We start from the raw sequence: 17,521 nt of genomic DNA on the forward strand, positions 1-17,521 counted from the left end.
ATTACAGATGTTGCTTACTCCTGGTTGTTTTACTTATCTCTCTTCTGTTTAAACCAAGACAGCTTTGGGGGCTGCATAGTGTACGAGGCACTTAGCAGAAGAGTTGCAATCCATCTTTCCAGATGTTGTACAACATAGTCCATAGGGGCGTGCTTAGCTGCATTCCTTTAAATATTTACTGGAAAGAGCAGGGCATTGTCAGGTCATATGTTCTAGGAATGGGCGGCTGATGTCTTCAAAAGTGTGAGATTTCCTATGATGAGTTACTATGTACTAATAAATGCAGAAGAATATGCAACCTCCTGCTAAGAAAAAGCAGTGTCAACAGAAGTGATTTTTGTTATTTCATGATTTTACAACATGAAAGTTGAGTAGAGACGGGGGTTGAAGAGTTCAACCACTCTGACCGGGTCACCATTTTCCACTTCCTGTAGGGACCTTGGGGAGTAGACTGCCAGAACTAGGTACAGCTGAAGTTCAGACCATTTCAACAAATGTTTAGTTTTTTATTTTGAGTGAAAACTACACAGATTCTTATGTGTATAGTAAAAAATATATAAACAAAGCAAAACAATTAATCGATTCTACCTTCCACCGAAAGTGATACAGCAGTGAATTGAAAGCTGCATTGCAGTGATGAATGAGGGGGGAAAATAACAACAGCTTTGTTAACACTGTAAACTTCTTTCTTTACATACTGTATAAAGATACAACTTTGCAAATAAACACACACAGATAAACCTATAGATACCTCTTGAGTATCTAATATATAAATGGTCCATGTAATTTAAGAAAATATGCCCGATAGATTTGCCCTAAATAACTTTTACAATAATAAAGAAACCACTTTGGATTATTTTTGGGTTTTCCGTGTTTGGCGCAGAGGACACTCAGTAAATGGGATTCTGGACTTTTTCAACCTTCGAACTTCATGGTCCCTTCAAACCCATTAAAGGTGAAAGGTTCCATGGCTGGACCGCATGTGTCTTCAGCCAAGCAGGCCATCTTGTTGTTGTCACAGCTTCCCTCTAAGCCAGGGCTGATAAAGACCCCATCTGGAGACTGAATGGATGGGTCCTCGTCAAAGTAGTTATGTGGTCTCAATATTACTCCGCCTCCATTTCCCACAGTAACAGTGTTGGGGATATCCTCAGCATGAGGAATGTGAAGGAAGCCTGTAGTAATCCACGCAACCAGGTCCTAGAAAAAGAAAAAAAAAACATTGGTGACGATGAAAACATAATTTACCAACAACTTGAAAGTTTGTGAATCTTGAGGGGTGAACTACAAAGTACATTGCTGCATCCACAAATGCAAGTTAAAACTCTACCATGCAAAGAGGAAACCATATATAAACAAGATCCATAACTGCTTCTCTGGGCCTGGGCTCATTTAAGATGGACTGAGGCAAAGTGGAAAACTGTTCTGTGGTCTGATGAACCAAAATTTGAAATTATTTTGGGGGTATTTAGTCCTCCAGACTAAAGAGAAGAGGGACAATACAGCTTGTTATCAGCACACAGTTCAAAAGCTAGCTTCCATAATGGTATGGGGTTGCATTTGTGCACATGGCATGGGCACATCTGTGAAGGCACCATATTGCTGAACAATATATACAGGTTTTAGAGCAACATATGCTGCCATTCATTTTTCAGGGAAGGCTTTGCTTATTTCCAAACCAAATTCTGCATGTAACAGCATGGGTGCTAAACTGGCCTGGCTGCAATCCAGACCTTGAAAACATTTGGCGCATTATAAAATGTAAAATACGACAAAAGAGACCCCGAACTATTGAGCAGCTACAATTCTATATCAAGCAAGAATGGGAAAACATTGCACTTTTAAACTAACTACATCAATGGGACTCCTCAGTTCCCAAACGCTTACACAGTATTGTTAAAAGATCAGGTGATTCAACCCAGTGGTAAACATGCCCCTGTCCTAAGTTGTTTTGAAATGTGTTGCTGGCATCAAATTTAAAATGAGCTTGAATTTTTACAATTACGATAACATTTCTCTGATTCAACATTTGATATGTTTTCTTTGTACTTTCTTCAATTAAATATAGGGATAAATGATTTGCACATCATTGCATTCGGTTTTTATTTGCATTTTAAGCAGCATGCCAACTTTTTAGGAAACTGGCTTGTATTTATTAAGTACAAAGGGACAAAATGCAAAAACACACCTCGTTCTCAATGTTCTCATTATCCTCAATGTACTTGCTGAAGTCCACGGCTGGTTTCCACATGTTGTTCTGACTGTACAGACTACTGCTGGTCTGCTCTAAGTCTTTGTGCTTGGTGATGGCCACTTTATACCTGTCAAATTGAAACAACAAAATGCATTTACCATCAGAGATAAAAGCCTAGTCTGCTTTAATGTGCCCTTAACTGTAACCTATAGATAAAAAGGGTAGCCTGGTGATCACGAGCACTGGGCCAGTAAATGACTGGTTCTACCCAAGGTGATAAACCCTGGTTCTACCCAAGGTGATAAACCCTGGTTCTACCCAAGGCGATAAACCCCGGTTCTACCCAAGGCGATAAACCCTGGTTCTACCCAAGGCGATAAACCCTGGTTCTACCCAAGGCGATAAACCCTGGTTCTACCCAAGGCGATAAACCCTGGTTCTACCCAAGGTGATAAACCCTGGTTCTACCCAAGGCGATAAACCCTGGTTCTACCCAAGGCAATAAACCCTGGTTCTACCCAAGGCGATAAACCCTGGTTCTACCCAAGGTGATAAACCCTGGTTCTACCCTTAAGCCGATAAACCCTGGTTCTACCCAAGGTGATAAACCCTGTCATTCAGTCCCAGTGGAAGAGAGTCAGCCCTAATTGCTCTAAATGCGGGGTCATTGCTGTAAACAAGAATGTGCTCTTAGTAATATTTGCCAGGTAAAATAACGGTTATAAATATTATTCATCAGATTTATTTAAAAATATATATCAGTTAGTCATTAGTAAACCTATTTTTGAAGCATGTTAATGTGGGGTTTATAGTGAGTCATTCAGCTATCACAATTATGGCTCATGCAAGCAACTAAGCCAGCTAAAGAAGCCTGGACATTTAACTTTCACAACAAAAAAACTAAAGCACTAAACTAAAGAGGTCAATTAGGTCTAGCGAAATGTAGTATCCCTTTAAGGCCAGATAGGGCCTTCTGTAGGAGTCTCACCTAGCCCAGGACATGGATCTCTCCTCGGGTTCACTTTCTGGAAGGTGATCTCCGGTGAAGCTAACCACTTGAAGGCGGTAGGAACGCTGGTGGCCCCAACGGTTGGTCTGGTTGCTGGCAATGTGAAGGTAGCGTGGGATCCTGGTGTTGTAGCGGAGAGCAGCCTCCTTTTCTGTCTTTAGCTGGGCTTCTACCAGCTGAGGAATCATGGCATAGCGTTCCGGCATCCAGGGTAAAGATACATTCACATATTTCATATCCTTGGTCTGGAATACATTGTTAATCCCTGCGGTACAGAGGTGGTTTTAAAAGAATTGGCTTGTGATGTAATCATAGAATGTATATGACAAATGACACAGAAAAAGGTTTAGCATTGATGTGTCAGGGACACAATTTGGACAGTGACACAATTGTCCTCATTTTGGCTCTGCCCGCCACCAATATAGTTTTGAAAGCAAGCAGTCAAGACGTGCTTTAAGTGTAGACATCATTAATCTAAGGGTTTTGTGAACCGTGTAGAAATCAAAACCCTTTTTATATTTTTAATTTTAGGAGCTCAAAAGTAATTGGGCAAACTAATAATCATCATTTAAAATGTGAGTCGTAATACTTGGTTGCAAATCCTTTGCAGTCAATGACTGCCTGAAGTCTGGAACCCACAGGAATCACCAGACGCTGGATTTCTTCCCGTTGATGCTCTGCCAGGCCTTCACTGCAGCAGGCTTCAGTTCCTACTTGTTCTTCAGGGGCTTTGCCTTACGTTAAGCCTTCAGCTAGTTAAATGCAATCTCAGCTAGATTCAGGTCAGGTCATTGACTTGGCCATTCCAGAACAATCCACATTTTTGCCAAAGCATACTGCTTTCACCGTATGCTTTGGGTCATTGTCCATCTGCACTGTGACAAGCCGTCCAATGACGTTTGAAGCATTTGGCAAAATCTTAGCAGGGTAAACATGATATGGATGTTAAGTGCCTCAAATAAAAACTGAAAGTCTGCACTTGGGCCTCATTTTAATTGTTTAATTTCAACTCCAATATACTGTGGTAGACAGCTAAAATAACTTTTTCATTGTCCAAATACTTGACTGTATTTACCAAGGGTGACAATATTAGTGGAGGGCCATGTATATGCTTCAATCTCACCCAAGAGCAATGCCATTTTGACATGAACTGTATCTCTTCTTACCATGACAATTGAAAAGACCAGAGTGAGTGTGACATCCGTTTGGCGTAAGCTGCATTCCTTATATCTGACTTGCAGTCTGAGGCCTCAAAATAGTACTGTTCCCTCACAATAGTTTTTTCTTCCTCATGTCACCTCTGGGGCTCCCTACTTAGGCTACAGCTTTATTTAATTAGTTTTCTTGTGATGATTGGTAACTCTTAGTGGTAGGCTAGTTTTAAAAATATATATTACTACTATCTTATTATTAACTATTATTCATTTGCAAAGATATACATTTTGGGATTATTCTTAACGTTAGGGTTCCCACAGTGGTTTAGACGTTACAGCATATAAGCGGACACACCCTATAGTTCATATTAGGCCTAATACTTTTCACTCATACTTACCACGCACATCCAGGTCAACTTTGAAGTTGATGAAATGGGTGTGGATGTTGCCAATAGTGTTTTCTGCCACCTGGTGTCCGTATCTGAGATTGCCTTCAACCTTGAAAGATGATGATATGTATCCAGTGGCATGCACTTTGGCCTCAACAGAGCCGCTTTGGTAAAAAATGAAGTCCCACAAGTAGTCATAGTTGCCTATGGCCGTAATGGTTCTAAAAACTAAGGCACTGTTAACCATGCCCCCATAACTATTGTGAAAAAAGTCAGAGAAGTGCCTCCTAAGAGGACGGCCTGTATTGTGCTCAAAAACGCAAATTGAATTCCTGAATCTTTGCGGTGCACTGATGTCAATATATCGGTATGTGTCTATGTAGGTCGCCGCGTACGGACAGTCCACGCCTCGAACTAGCTCGTGCGCAAAGCGACCTATTCCAATACTAGTGTCCAAAAACTTAGTCAGCATCATGCCCGGTGTGATGGAACCGTAAACGGACATTGCCTCTTGAACACTAAGCTCATAAAGTATTCTTTCCCCTTTGAAACGAACATCAAAAACTCTCATACCTGTAAGAGAACTTAGACCAAATGCAAAACTCCAGTCAAGGTACATGACATGATTATTCTTCACACTGTAACGTTTACCTTGCGCGTAAAACTGCTGTGGACTCAAACCGGTGGGTTTACTTCTAGGTTTTAGTGATGCATAGTTCTGAATAGGTTTATATACAATTTTCTTCACATTCCCAGCCTCATATTTTTTAATAAGATCATCCACACTGCTAAAGTACTGCCCGTTATAAAGTAATTTCGTCACATGCCAAAGAGACGCGTTAGTGCTTTTGTGGTCTATTAAAACTTCAAATCCAACTGGGTGGATGTACATCCCAGACATATCACGAAAGAAAGAAATCCATGTATGTCTATCTCCTGATTGTACACCACGGGGCATGCCTTCGAATGCGTTCAGGACGTTCTCTTTGGTGACATTAAAACTCTCTCTTACAATTTTCTCAAGTTTCGTAAATACCTCTTCCTTCAGAAACTTAAACAGAAGTACATATTCACCAATAGTGACCGTCCGCGCATTGATAGGCAGCTCTTCTTTATACCTCTCAAGCGTTACATCGCGATGATATTCTGGGTTGGGGAGAGGTCCAACCACATATTCTTTGATGTACCCACGCGTGCCATAGAAAACCACTGCTGTAGCCTCTCTCACCGGCTTAGGTTTATCTTCATCCAGGTAGCCAAGAGCATCCGCTTTCTTTGGAAGGGAAAGGTCAATTAAAAAGAGAAAATTCCCCGAAGGCTTCGTTATTGCATTGGTTGAAATATTCAAGTTTTTCTGGTTAATCATATAGTCGCGAACTTGGAGATATTCATCAGCGGACAGGTCTGCAAACAATACACTGCGTTCATTGTGTTTGCCCCTGAACGCATACTTCGGCTTAGATGAGCATTTGGGCACTCTACCGGAGTTAATGCACACTAAGACGATATTCAAAATTACTGAGAACAGGCCAAGCAGTATCAATATCCATTTAACTAATGAAGTCATTGTCTAGGCGACGCGGGGTGTTCTGGATAAAGAGGATATTATTGTGAGGAGCAGTATAGGTTAAGGCGCGCCAATTCATTTGTGGCGAGCCACACCCGTCCATCCTTCGTTCCGCCCCGGTGCAGCCCCTTCACGAAAGTCGCAATTGGAATACAGTTATGCAATGCCGGATATTTACAATCATTTTTGGATAAAGGCCAACATTCCTCAAGTGGATTTTACGCGCAGACGGGCTCTCTCCAGGCCAATAAATACCAGTTAATTATGTAAAGATGTTACAAATGAAACTACTATAAAACCAATAACTGTAGAGTTCGTAGTATTGACGACACTCGTAGTTGCTGTGAACAGTGTCTCTAAAAAGTTTCACGCCCAAGGACATTTTTTTCTTCCATATATCATTGTGAAATGGATACAATAACTTGTGTTAATTTGGAATTTTGGCCACTGATAAATCCATAATGTCAAAGTGGAAAAAATATGTACAAATTGTTCTAAATTAATTACAAATATATCTGCAATCGGGAAATGGCTGGGTCCTTTTCTTCCGGGACCACCATGGCAACCATTTATTCTTAATTCATTGTCATTCATTCCCCATTAACTCCCATTCTTTCCCCCTGACTCCCCATATACTCTCATGTAGGAATCACCATTTACCTCCATCCATTCCCCATTGCCCCCATTCATTCCCCATTGGCCCCCATTCATTCCCCATTGGCCTCCATTCATTCCCCATTGGCCTCCATTCATTCCCCACTGGCCTCCATTCATTCCCCATTGGCCTCCATTCATTCCCCATTTACCTCCATCCATTCCCCATTGCCCCCATCCATTCCCCATTGCCTTCTTTGCATTTCCGCATAGACATGGTCTGGTAGTGTAGACTAACAATGGTTGTGTTCGTATAGACCTTTGACCCTGAAGTCTGCTGTCTAAGGCCATTGACAGAGAAGCCATTGCAGCTATGGATCTCTCTGACCCAGCAGTCCGCTGTCTAAGGCCATATGCACAGACACAGAGACAGACAGATGGCGTTTGAGAGAGAGGGAGAGAAATGGAATCAGAGAGAGGGAGAGGAGTTTGGGATAGAGAGATAGACAAGGGAGAGAGAAACAAACAGAAAGACAGACTCCAGCTGAGGGAATAGGATGGCCATAGTGTCAGTTTAGAAGAGTTTTAAAGGCATTTATTAACATTAGCTTGTGTTGAAAATGGTCAGAATTCTGTCAACTGCAACTTCTCTGTGCGTAGGTGATTGTATCATTACGATATACACAAATAAATATTGTTCATACTTATTGTACAGTAATTCAGCAAACTAATATAATCTACTTAAGATATTTTAGTACAAGCTTGCAGGTAAATGCAACTGTTGTTACTCACAAAGAAACATTGCTTTGTGATGTTACATATTACTTTGAATAGCACAACTGTTCTGCTGGAGAACCCATGAACTGCAACTGACTATCAGTATTCTGACACTGGGCTGTATGTTTCCATTAAGCTCGACTTTTGTTTCCAAAGGAATTCTCCCAGAATTACTGCAGCTTGTCCACATGCATTTCGGCAAACTCCAGCTGAGCCTTTTTGTGTTTCTTAGAAATGGGGTCTTGTTGGGTCTTCTACCCGAGTCAATTTTCATTCAGACAACAACAGATGGTGCAACTTCTAAGTATTGCACCTGGAGCTTGAACATTGGCTTGGAGCGGTTTGGACGTTTTCCTTGCTTCTTTCTCCACTGTTCAAACAATCCTTCTCTTCATTCTTGGGTCACTTTTCCTCTTTAACTTCCAAACAATATTGTCAAGGAACATCAAGCTCTTTAGAGATGGTCTTGTAGCCTTTATGTTGACCATGCTTGGCTATTACGTTCTAACACCTCAGACAACTCTATGGTTTTGCTTCTCTTTTCCATATTTAGTGTGAAACAGTGACACAAAACAGCAGAGTGAGTACTTTTCTCCATTTAAACTGTCTGAATGAGTGATTTTAGACGGAAGACTCCTGTGTTACTAATTAAAAGAGAACAGCCTGCTACAAAATAATTACTTCATATAACTTCTATAGGGAATCAATCATTTTGTCCAGGACATTTAAGATGTTTATAGAATACATAAGAATGTAGGTATTTTTTTTAGCTTTTTTTCCTCTCACTGCAAACCATAGATATGCATGTATGGATGACAAAATATATTTTAATTAACACTTTTCACAGGCAAATTGTGCATTATTTTATTAAAATGCAAGGGTACCAATAATTTCAGCTATATCTGTATTGTAAGCAGCAGCCTCTTATAGTAGTGAACAAACAACTTACTAGTTTGCCCTTCTGTTTTCCCAGACTTTTATCATCTTCGTCTGGTAAATAATCATGCATCCTCTCACAAAATGTGGTTAACTGAAACAGACCAGTTGTGTAGTTGGTTTGTTCATAGCTACATTAATATATTCTAAGACACATAATTAATCAGTTGCACTAGTAAAATATGAAGCGGAAGTCTGAGATTACATTTGATATGTAAAAATAGTACACAACCATGAGTGTTAAACAAAATCTTCCACATGATGGTGCTCTCTGGATGATGTGTGCTGGTAGGCTTTCACAAAACCTAGCACTTAGGATTGAGGCTGAAAAGCTGTATCAGACCACAGAATCTTCTTCCATTTGGTCTCATAGTCTTCTACATATCAAACACTAGCCAAGACATGATAGTGGTTTTCTTTTGCCAATCTCCACGAAGGCCACTTTTCTGAAGCACCCAGGCTGCTGTTGGAGTATGCAAAGTGTCTCTAATCTCAGGAGTGGAAGACTCACCCGCTGTAGAGTTGCCATCTCCATTCAACGTGACTTAAGACAGCAGACAATTGGTTGCATCACAGCTCTTTCAGTTGTCATGGCAAAGGGGGCGATTACTTACAGAAGGGGGTGAATGCAATTCACTATTTTGTTATATGTCCGTTATTTAGAACAATTAGCAAATTCCATTTCTGATAATGGCATCGAGTATGTTTTTTTTGGTGTTGATCAGTCTCAAAAACTCTTTAATTAAATACATTTTGATTTCATGTTAGAACACAAAATGTTAAAAAGTCTAAAGGGGGTTAGTTACTTTTGAGTCACTGTATTGGATCACTGTAGGGATAACTTTTCTTTTAAATGTTGACAGAAGTGGACAGCCACAGGTCTCAGAGGTCTTTCAAGGCTTATGGTGCACCTGACTTTCTAATACAGTAGGATTTCAAACCATGAAAGATCTTATTCAAATCAAACATATTGCCCCGCTACCACACAATAGGGCTACCCCACTTCCTAAACCCCAATTTAACTCCTGCCAAGACTAAAGCATTTATATTGCCCATGATGATCACATTAAGCCTTTTCAGAAAGTCTTGAACCAGCAGTATTAATGATTTAGTGTGTTATTCACTGGAGCAATACCCTTTCACAATTTCAGTAAATAAACAAGTGAGAAAAGGTGTTTTCTCAAAATAATATTTTTATTAAGTAAAAATAATTATTTTTAAATCAAAATTACAATTAATAAGCAGTAATTACACATCTCATCACGTACCACCTGGGATATGAAAACATTACACCGGACTTAAGAGATGTAAACTCTAAGATCAGAGTAAGAGTTGATGGCAATTACAGACTGTGCTGGAAATAGACCATTGTCTTTCACAATGTACTTGTAAATAGTTCCAGTTAATCTTTTTTTAATGTCCTGTGATGAGACTGCAAGCTACACTATAGCTAAAATGCAGACTGTGAGCACGCACGCCACCAAGGGCTTTCGAGTCCTAAAAATATTTCCTTAAAAACAAACTAAAGACAAAATAGACAAAGCATACTAGTGAAACGTCCATGAAGCTTTTTCACACAATACCAGCCCAAAGCCGCGGACCAAGGACCCTAACCGATCCATCTCACCTTGAATCAACCTAGGTGGGGGCCAGCAGTGTTTAAGTTTAGTTCAAGCCAGCTTGATTGGTCAACACTGAGAAACATCCAGCCTCAAGGTACAAACTGGAAACACGTCTTGAGCAGGTCATTTCAAAGTCTACCTCGACACAATGGATGACAATAGTCCAAAACAAATACCCGTGTTCCAGCCAATGGTTGTTACAAGGAGTTTGAGAGCAGGTGGTGTTCAATACAGGGCTTCGTTGTTGCTGCTCCGTGGCCTCTTGATCTTCTCTATGTTCTTCAGGATCATGTCATGTAATGTCACCTGAAAGCAGGCAGAGTTAGTTTATTATAGTAGACATATTTGCAGCAGAACGTTGACAGGCTAACAACCTAACTTGATTACAACTTGGCTAAGCAGAGCCAGAAATGTATGCTCACGTATTGATTCCTCAACTCGGACACAATGATCTTGAGGCTGATGTATTCCTTCTCATCTATTTCGGTCACTGTGCGCTGGTAGTCCTCCTGCAGAAAGACAAGACAGTCAACCGGACAGACTACGCGCAGCCGACTGGACATGGACTGAATGGGCACAGGAAACACTTACCACATGAGGGTACTTTGTAATTTTTGAGACTAGCTTTGCTCGAGTGATGTAATACCTAAAAAAAAACGACGTTGTTTTAGACAGTGAAAGGAACACAGATACACAGCATATTTGAAGAGCAGTGGTTCTGAGATATCCATTTAAATATAATCCATTAGGGATTATAGGGATAGCAGTACAGGGATTAGGTATAGTGTGTAACACACCTGGATATTTGGTCCAGGTATGAGGCGGCCTCTCCTTCCACAGTCCTGAGCTCCGCAACGGTTTCCTCCTACAGGCAAAAACATTGGTTTAATGCTGCAAGAATGAAGTGTGAGTGCTTCCCTCTAGTGGACGTTCATGTTTGGGGAAAGTGAGAAATCCATTCAAGAAATGTGTCCGTGCAACTTTCTGCATTCATATCGAACGTATTAAGTACAATACCTGAATGGACACACCAAAGTTATTACCATCCTCAATTCTGGGGATTAAGAGCTGGACCCACATTTTGACCTGAGTGAGAGAGAGACAAAACTGTTATTTCATAACATTAGATATCCCCTCAGCAAGGGGGAATACAAGAAGGAAAACAATCCTACAATTAAGACAAAGACTGGCCGCGTGTTTACATACTGTGTTGCATTTCTCTATTAGGGTCCTTATCTCTGGCTTGACTCGTTCGATCAAGTCCACCAGCTGGCCATTGCTCTTCATCATCCCCCCCGACATGACGAACACCTTGGGATCATCTAGAGAGGTGGGAATCGAAGATGAAACTTCTAGCTTACAAGGAACCAAGCAACTCAATCAACTGCACTCTATTTTGCTGTTCTACCTTATATTGATTTTTTTGGTCAAATTTAATTATGAAGATAATTTGTTCTGGCATGTGTTCTAGTTCTGATAATAAGGGTGAGGTGAATTCCAAGCACATAACAGTATAGCAATGGTAACTTTTTATTCTACTAAAATGGCAGGACAAAAGGCATTAGGGTTTACCTTGACAGTTCTCATCACATAGTCCATCTTCCATTTTCCGTTTTCTGGCATTTTGCTATAGACATTAACCTCAGGTTAACAGTCATTATTAAGATCCATGTCGCCCTTGTTTAAAGGGATTTTGCATTTTTCTCATTCTAACAATAGTGGTCAAGTCCTTTGATCATGGTAACCTGTTGAGAGTCACTGAGGCATTCTGTAGTCTCATTAACATTCCTTCAGCATTAAAAGGAGTGGAAGGCTGCAGGCTGGGAGTCCTTCATTCTGTTCAGGGTTGTTTCTTTTCAGAAATGGAACATATCCATGTGATCAGACTAACTAAGCAGTTTAGCTGCGCCAATATTAGCAAACACTAGCTAGCTGAGCCGCAAGCTTGTTGTCCAATAATGTAACAAAATTGTCCCTCTTGTAGAGAATGAATATGGAGTTGAAGCTAATGATATCCCATCACTTACCACATCCGGTCCATCATGAATATTGTTAAGGATGATCGGGTCTGGTACTTTGATGTTTATCTCTGAATGGATCTCTTTCAGGTCTGCGACATTCAGAATGCTCTCCTTGAAAAAGGATGAAAAAGCGATCGTGAAAAATGTGATGACAGATTACACAGGGACTCAGAAAGATAGCCTATTTTGACAAGGAAATACTAAAACCACAAAATCTCAGTAATTAAAACCATGACTTGCCTTCAGAAAACTGTCTAGTTCCAGCAACTTTTTGGGGAAAAAGTCAGCAACCAGGTTTTCAGCCTAAAAAACATTTGTAATTTTTTTTTTTTAAATCATTCGGGATCACCTTCTTGAGCGCTGCATTCACATGCTAGTCGCAACTAGGAAACTAACATTTCTGGCTTACTGGTTGTAGTTACACATGTTCATCAAATTAATTGTTTGTAGGTAGTTACACATGTGCAGTTAACAACCAGTAAGTCTTAAATGTCAGTGTATCTTAGTTCAGACTAGCATGTAAACTAGGCAGATACAGACGGATGACAACTTAAAAGGAAAATCCTGAATGGTGGAACATGAATGCACACGCTTCCATGCAGGTGTAGTGCACGATACAACAAAGCAATTGACACAATGTTACACTCTGAGGAATATATAAAAATACTGAGCATGCTCAGTTGACCTCGATTCTGGATCAAGATGGCAAGAAGAAAAGATCTAAGTGACTTTGAAACAGGGTTCATTATTGGGTCTCGGCCAGGTTGACAATGCGCCCACACATAAGCAGTCAACCAATCTCAATCCAGCTAAACTCTTTTTGGAGGAACCAACATGTTAGACAGGGCTCTCCAAAACCATAATCACAACACCAAATGAAGGAATATCTTTTGGAAGAATGGTGTTCCATCCCACAAGCAGAATCGAACAAGGCACACTGAACCTGTTCTGACACCTAACTAAGACACTGTATGTTGGCTTTTCCTTTAATTTGTCACCTGTCTGTACCATCTAGAAAATCCCTTGTGTGGAATGTTGATTGAATTTGTCAAATCAAAGAACCACTGCAATTGTCTAAAACAAATTTAAAATGTTGATACTTACCTCACCTGTGATCTGCTCTCTAAACGTATCAACCTATAAGGAAATAAGGGTGGAAACAGATTGGTTTGTGGCATAGGTGAAAAAAAATCCTGTTTATTGTGCTGTTCCTGCATGAGACAGTTATCCTTATTGCTCCCAGGTTGTTGCTATAAATAACAATCTATCTATCTATCTTAGCTGGTACAAAAAATAATAATTATATCTAAAGAAATTATACATTGGTGTTTTACAACTCCTGTCTTTGAGTACCCACAACAGCATATACAATATTTTAGTTGTAGTCCAAGATGAACATACCAGATGACAAGTTGAATCTGGTGTGCTTGTCTGGGGCTAGCCCGATAATTATAAGCTGTTATGAATAAATTATTAGAATCACCATTACAATTGTTTAAAGGTTACAGATTAGTAGGTTATCTTCCAAAGTTGGATTTGTTTGTTGCTATCAAAATAAGAGACAGAAACTACTCGTTAGTTAAATAACCTCTTACACATTTTTATGCGTGACGGCGAGTTTTGTGGAGATAATTCGGGTCAACAATGCTTAGTTCTGCAATTTCAGGTACATGAGTTGAAGATTACTGTTGGTGAAGTTAGTTTTAGATTGAACATTCGGCTCTTCAAATCTCAATAGCTCTTCAACGAAGTATTCAATTAATCCAGTATTGGTCTCATTGTGATTACAAAAGTGTATACGATGTTGCACAGTCCTCATTTAGCCAGATTTTAACAGAGCATAAAATGAACGAGCCACGGAGAACTAACCGCTGTGTATCGGAGCTGAAACTGAAATGGAAGCCATCTCAAGGCCGATGCTGCTTGTGGGCACGTTCAAAATGTATACAAATGCAGCCATCTTCTAAATTCAAGTTTTAATACCTCTTACAAAAACAGTGTAGAATGACTATGAAAATTATATATTTTTGATCAGGAGAGGGTGGGGGAAAATGTACACACTTAATTTTATCAATATTTGACATTTCATAATTTGAAGTAACTTTGTCATTACAATAGCTCCTACAATGGACATTTTATTAGAAACATTTAAGTTTACATTTTGACAAAATTGAATTTCTATATGTGAAATGAAAAACAGGGGCTGGTAGAGTTGCAAACTGCAGTTCAGACTTATTGCAAAATTAACATTGAATGTATGACAAAAAGTATTAAAAAAACAGCAGAGACAACACTTGCAAAATTACTTCTTAGCTCTGTTGAATTTTTGGATTGTCATGTTGATGCACGTAGCATGGTACCATCGTTGGCAATCAGTACATGCAATCTGCAAAATGAATAACATAAAGACCATAAGGCTGACAGTAACACAATCTAACTACTGCTGAGAGATTGTCATTTATGTACACTAAACAAAAAAAACTGTAAGAAACATCACTAACCCAATCTGTAATCACATTGTCAGCAAACATCACATTTAAAAGAAAATTTGAAAATGTGTTCATTGTTCCCCACCCTCCCCTGAACAAGAATACATACTTTTTGTAATCATTGTATACCTGTTGTAGGAGATATTGAAATCAAAAGTAACATTTTTATTATTTTTTTTTATTAAATGGCTTTCATTTTCCCCCACCTTATCCCGATCAAGAATATAACATTTGTACAGTCATGGCATATCCATTGAAGGAGGTTTTGTAATTACTAAATTACATAATATTTTGAAAAAATAAACAGTGCGCATTATTCTCCACCCTCTCCCGATCAAGAATATATACACTTAATTGTCATTGTATATTTAATGTAGGCGCTATAAACCCTTTTTGTGTTAGTAAACAGCAATGACGTATTTTGTGGGCGTAGCCGAACTGGTGGCAGGAAGTGACAATAACCTCTTTACAACATATAGAAATATGGATAATCCGTACATATTCGCCAACTATTTTGTAAAGTAAATGTCATATCACAGACATAATATTACTGTATATCCCATTCATTCATTAAGTTATTGTCTAAACTGTCTAAATTCGAGCAATTTGGATTGTTAGTACGCTAATTCTGCTTACACGCTAGCTAATGTTGGTCAATGGTGTTTACCACTGTGAAATACAGTGGGGAGAACAAGTAGTTGATAACCTGCTATTTTGCAGGTTTTCCCACTTATAAAGTATGTAGAAGTCATAGGTACTCTTCAACTGTGAGTGACGGAATCTAAAACAAAAATCCAGAAAATCACATTGTATGATTTTTAAGTACTTCATTAGCATTTTATTACGGGACATAAGTATTTGATACATCAGAAAAGCAGAACTTAATATTTGGTACAGAAACCTTTTTTTGCAATTACAGAGATCATACGTTTCCTGTAGCTCTTGACCAAGTTTGCACACACTGCAGCAGGGATTTTGGCCCACTCCTCCATACAGACCTTCTCCAGATCCTTCAAGTCTCAGGGTTGTCGCTGGGCAATACAGACTTTCAGCTCCCTCCAAAGATTTTCTATTGGGTTCAGGTCTGGAGACTGGCTAAGCCACTCCAGGACCTTGAGATGCTTCTTACGGAGCCACTCCTTAGTTGCCCTGGCTGTGTGTTTCGGGTCGTTTTCATGCTGGAAGACCCAGCCACGACCCATCTTCAATGCTCTTACTGAGGGAAGGAAGTTGTTGGCCAAGATCTCGTGATACATGGCCCCATCCATCGGATGTTTCAACTGGAACTCCCCCTCAAGTCGGAATTCCAACTCGGAAAGTCGGAGCAACCCCACTAGCCCAGAGTTCGGTATCGAAGATGGCACCACCCTATGCCATTTAGCAGACTAGCGTTATAAATTATATAGGAAAATGACGTTTATAGTTACATTACAATATTCTGAAGTGCACTCGCCTGTCCAGGTTACAGGTTAGGTAACCGGTTATGGAATGGCTGATTGAAAAGTGGTCAATATTGTATATATTCCGAAAGGTCAATAACAACAAAGGGTTTAATGGGGGCGTCCATCTTGTTTTCCGACTTGGACTTCTGGAACATGATCAACTTGGGTTAACCTCGGGTGTGACGTCATTCCCAGTTCCGACTTCCGAGGTAAATGGAACGCGGCATTAGAAGATGATGGGTGCATTTGTATACAATCTGAACGAGCCCACAACCCGCACCAGCCCTGAGATCTCGGTTTCGGTGAGAGTAGGGCCACTTGACCATGGCCTAGTGGCCGACTGGCGCTGGGCCGTGTCAGTGGAAACAGAAAAAAAAAATGCACCAATGGAAACGTGGAAAGTGGTTAGTTCTCTGTGTCTCATAAATTTTAAGTTAAGTTAAAATATGGGCAAGTAAGGACTGAGCAACATCGTATACACATTGGTAATCACAATGAGATCAATACTGGATTGGTTGAATACTTAAACAGCTATTGTGATTTGAAGAGCCGAATGTCTGTTGAATGTCCAATCTAAAACCAACTTCACTGCAGTTTGAAGATTGGAGTTAGAAAACGTTTTTCAACGTGCCCAAAAAATCTATTCAACTACACCACGTGCCATCTGACTCAAAGCAAGCAGCTGCCCCAACAACACCATAATTTTTTGTTATCCTGTTGTATTTCAATCTGTACTGTACCTAGTTACCAGATGTATTTTAAAGAAAAGATGAACTCATGTGCTATTGATTACATAGGTATTCGTTTCTATCCTTACAGCATGCTAGTAAAGGCTGTAGAGGATATATTCGGTGTTAATATTAGGCTTTTGTTTCTATCTAGAAGACAATCCTCGTGGATTCAAGTCTGACAAACAAATAAGCAGCGCTTGTCCTATTTCATCAGACTAAATCCCCTTGTTTGAACAAATCAGACATTAATAGAAAACGTACAGGGGATGTGGTTATAATTAATGATAACGTTATAGTACTGTAGCAATGAGAAAACTAGTTCATCAGCGACCTAGCTAAGTTACGTTGCTAGTTTAGGCCGTGCATGCTGTCAATTATCACTCCTGCTTCCAAATATAATTTGTTAAAATCTTACCTTTGTTTTGAGGTCTCTATCTACCTTAAACGATGACATAATTTAAGAAAAATGTAATTCACTATGCAGCTCACTAATATAAACAGCAACAAAGGATGTAGATGGTTATGTTGCTTTTGCCCACCGCTTCAAAAATCCAGCAATGACGCAGTAAACATGCGACACAAAAACACCACGTGGA

General features: G+C 39.7%; 2 protein-coding genes across 2 annotated transcripts; both read right to left on the bottom strand.

Annotated features, from left to right (window-relative positions):
* Window positions 1-492: 492 nt before the first annotated feature.
* aoc2 (amine oxidase copper containing 2) lies at window positions 493-6,376 on the bottom strand. Its single transcript, XM_010899789.4, has 4 exons — window positions 4,756-6,376; window positions 3,183-3,468; window positions 2,189-2,321; window positions 493-1,200 (listed from the first exon to the last, which is right to left on the bottom strand). The coding sequence occupies exons 1-4, from the start codon at window positions 6,311-6,313 to the stop codon at window positions 916-918; spliced, it is 2,262 nt and encodes a 753-aa protein (XP_010898091.1). The 5' UTR covers window positions 6,314-6,376; the 3' UTR covers window positions 493-915.
* A 3,460-nt stretch (window positions 6,377-9,836) lies between these two features.
* On the bottom strand, window positions 9,837-17,500 carry LOC105027620 (proteasome activator complex subunit 3-like). Its single transcript, XM_010899788.4, has 11 exons — window positions 17,341-17,500; window positions 13,368-13,400; window positions 12,504-12,566; window positions 12,270-12,374; window positions 11,815-11,869; window positions 11,449-11,564; window positions 11,260-11,328; window positions 11,040-11,107; window positions 10,834-10,888; window positions 10,665-10,751; window positions 9,837-10,548 (listed from the first exon to the last, which is right to left on the bottom strand). The coding sequence occupies exons 1-11, from the start codon at window positions 17,377-17,379 to the stop codon at window positions 10,468-10,470; spliced, it is 771 nt and encodes a 256-aa protein (XP_010898090.1). The 5' UTR covers window positions 17,380-17,500; the 3' UTR covers window positions 9,837-10,467.
* Between the last annotated feature and the right edge of the window lie 21 nt (window positions 17,501-17,521).

Source organism: Esox lucius, chromosome 11, assembly GCF_011004845.1.
Source record: "Esox lucius isolate fEsoLuc1 chromosome 11, fEsoLuc1.pri, whole genome shotgun sequence".
In the NCBI taxonomy this organism is placed as follows: Eukaryota; Metazoa; Chordata; class Actinopteri; order Esociformes; family Esocidae; genus Esox; species Esox lucius.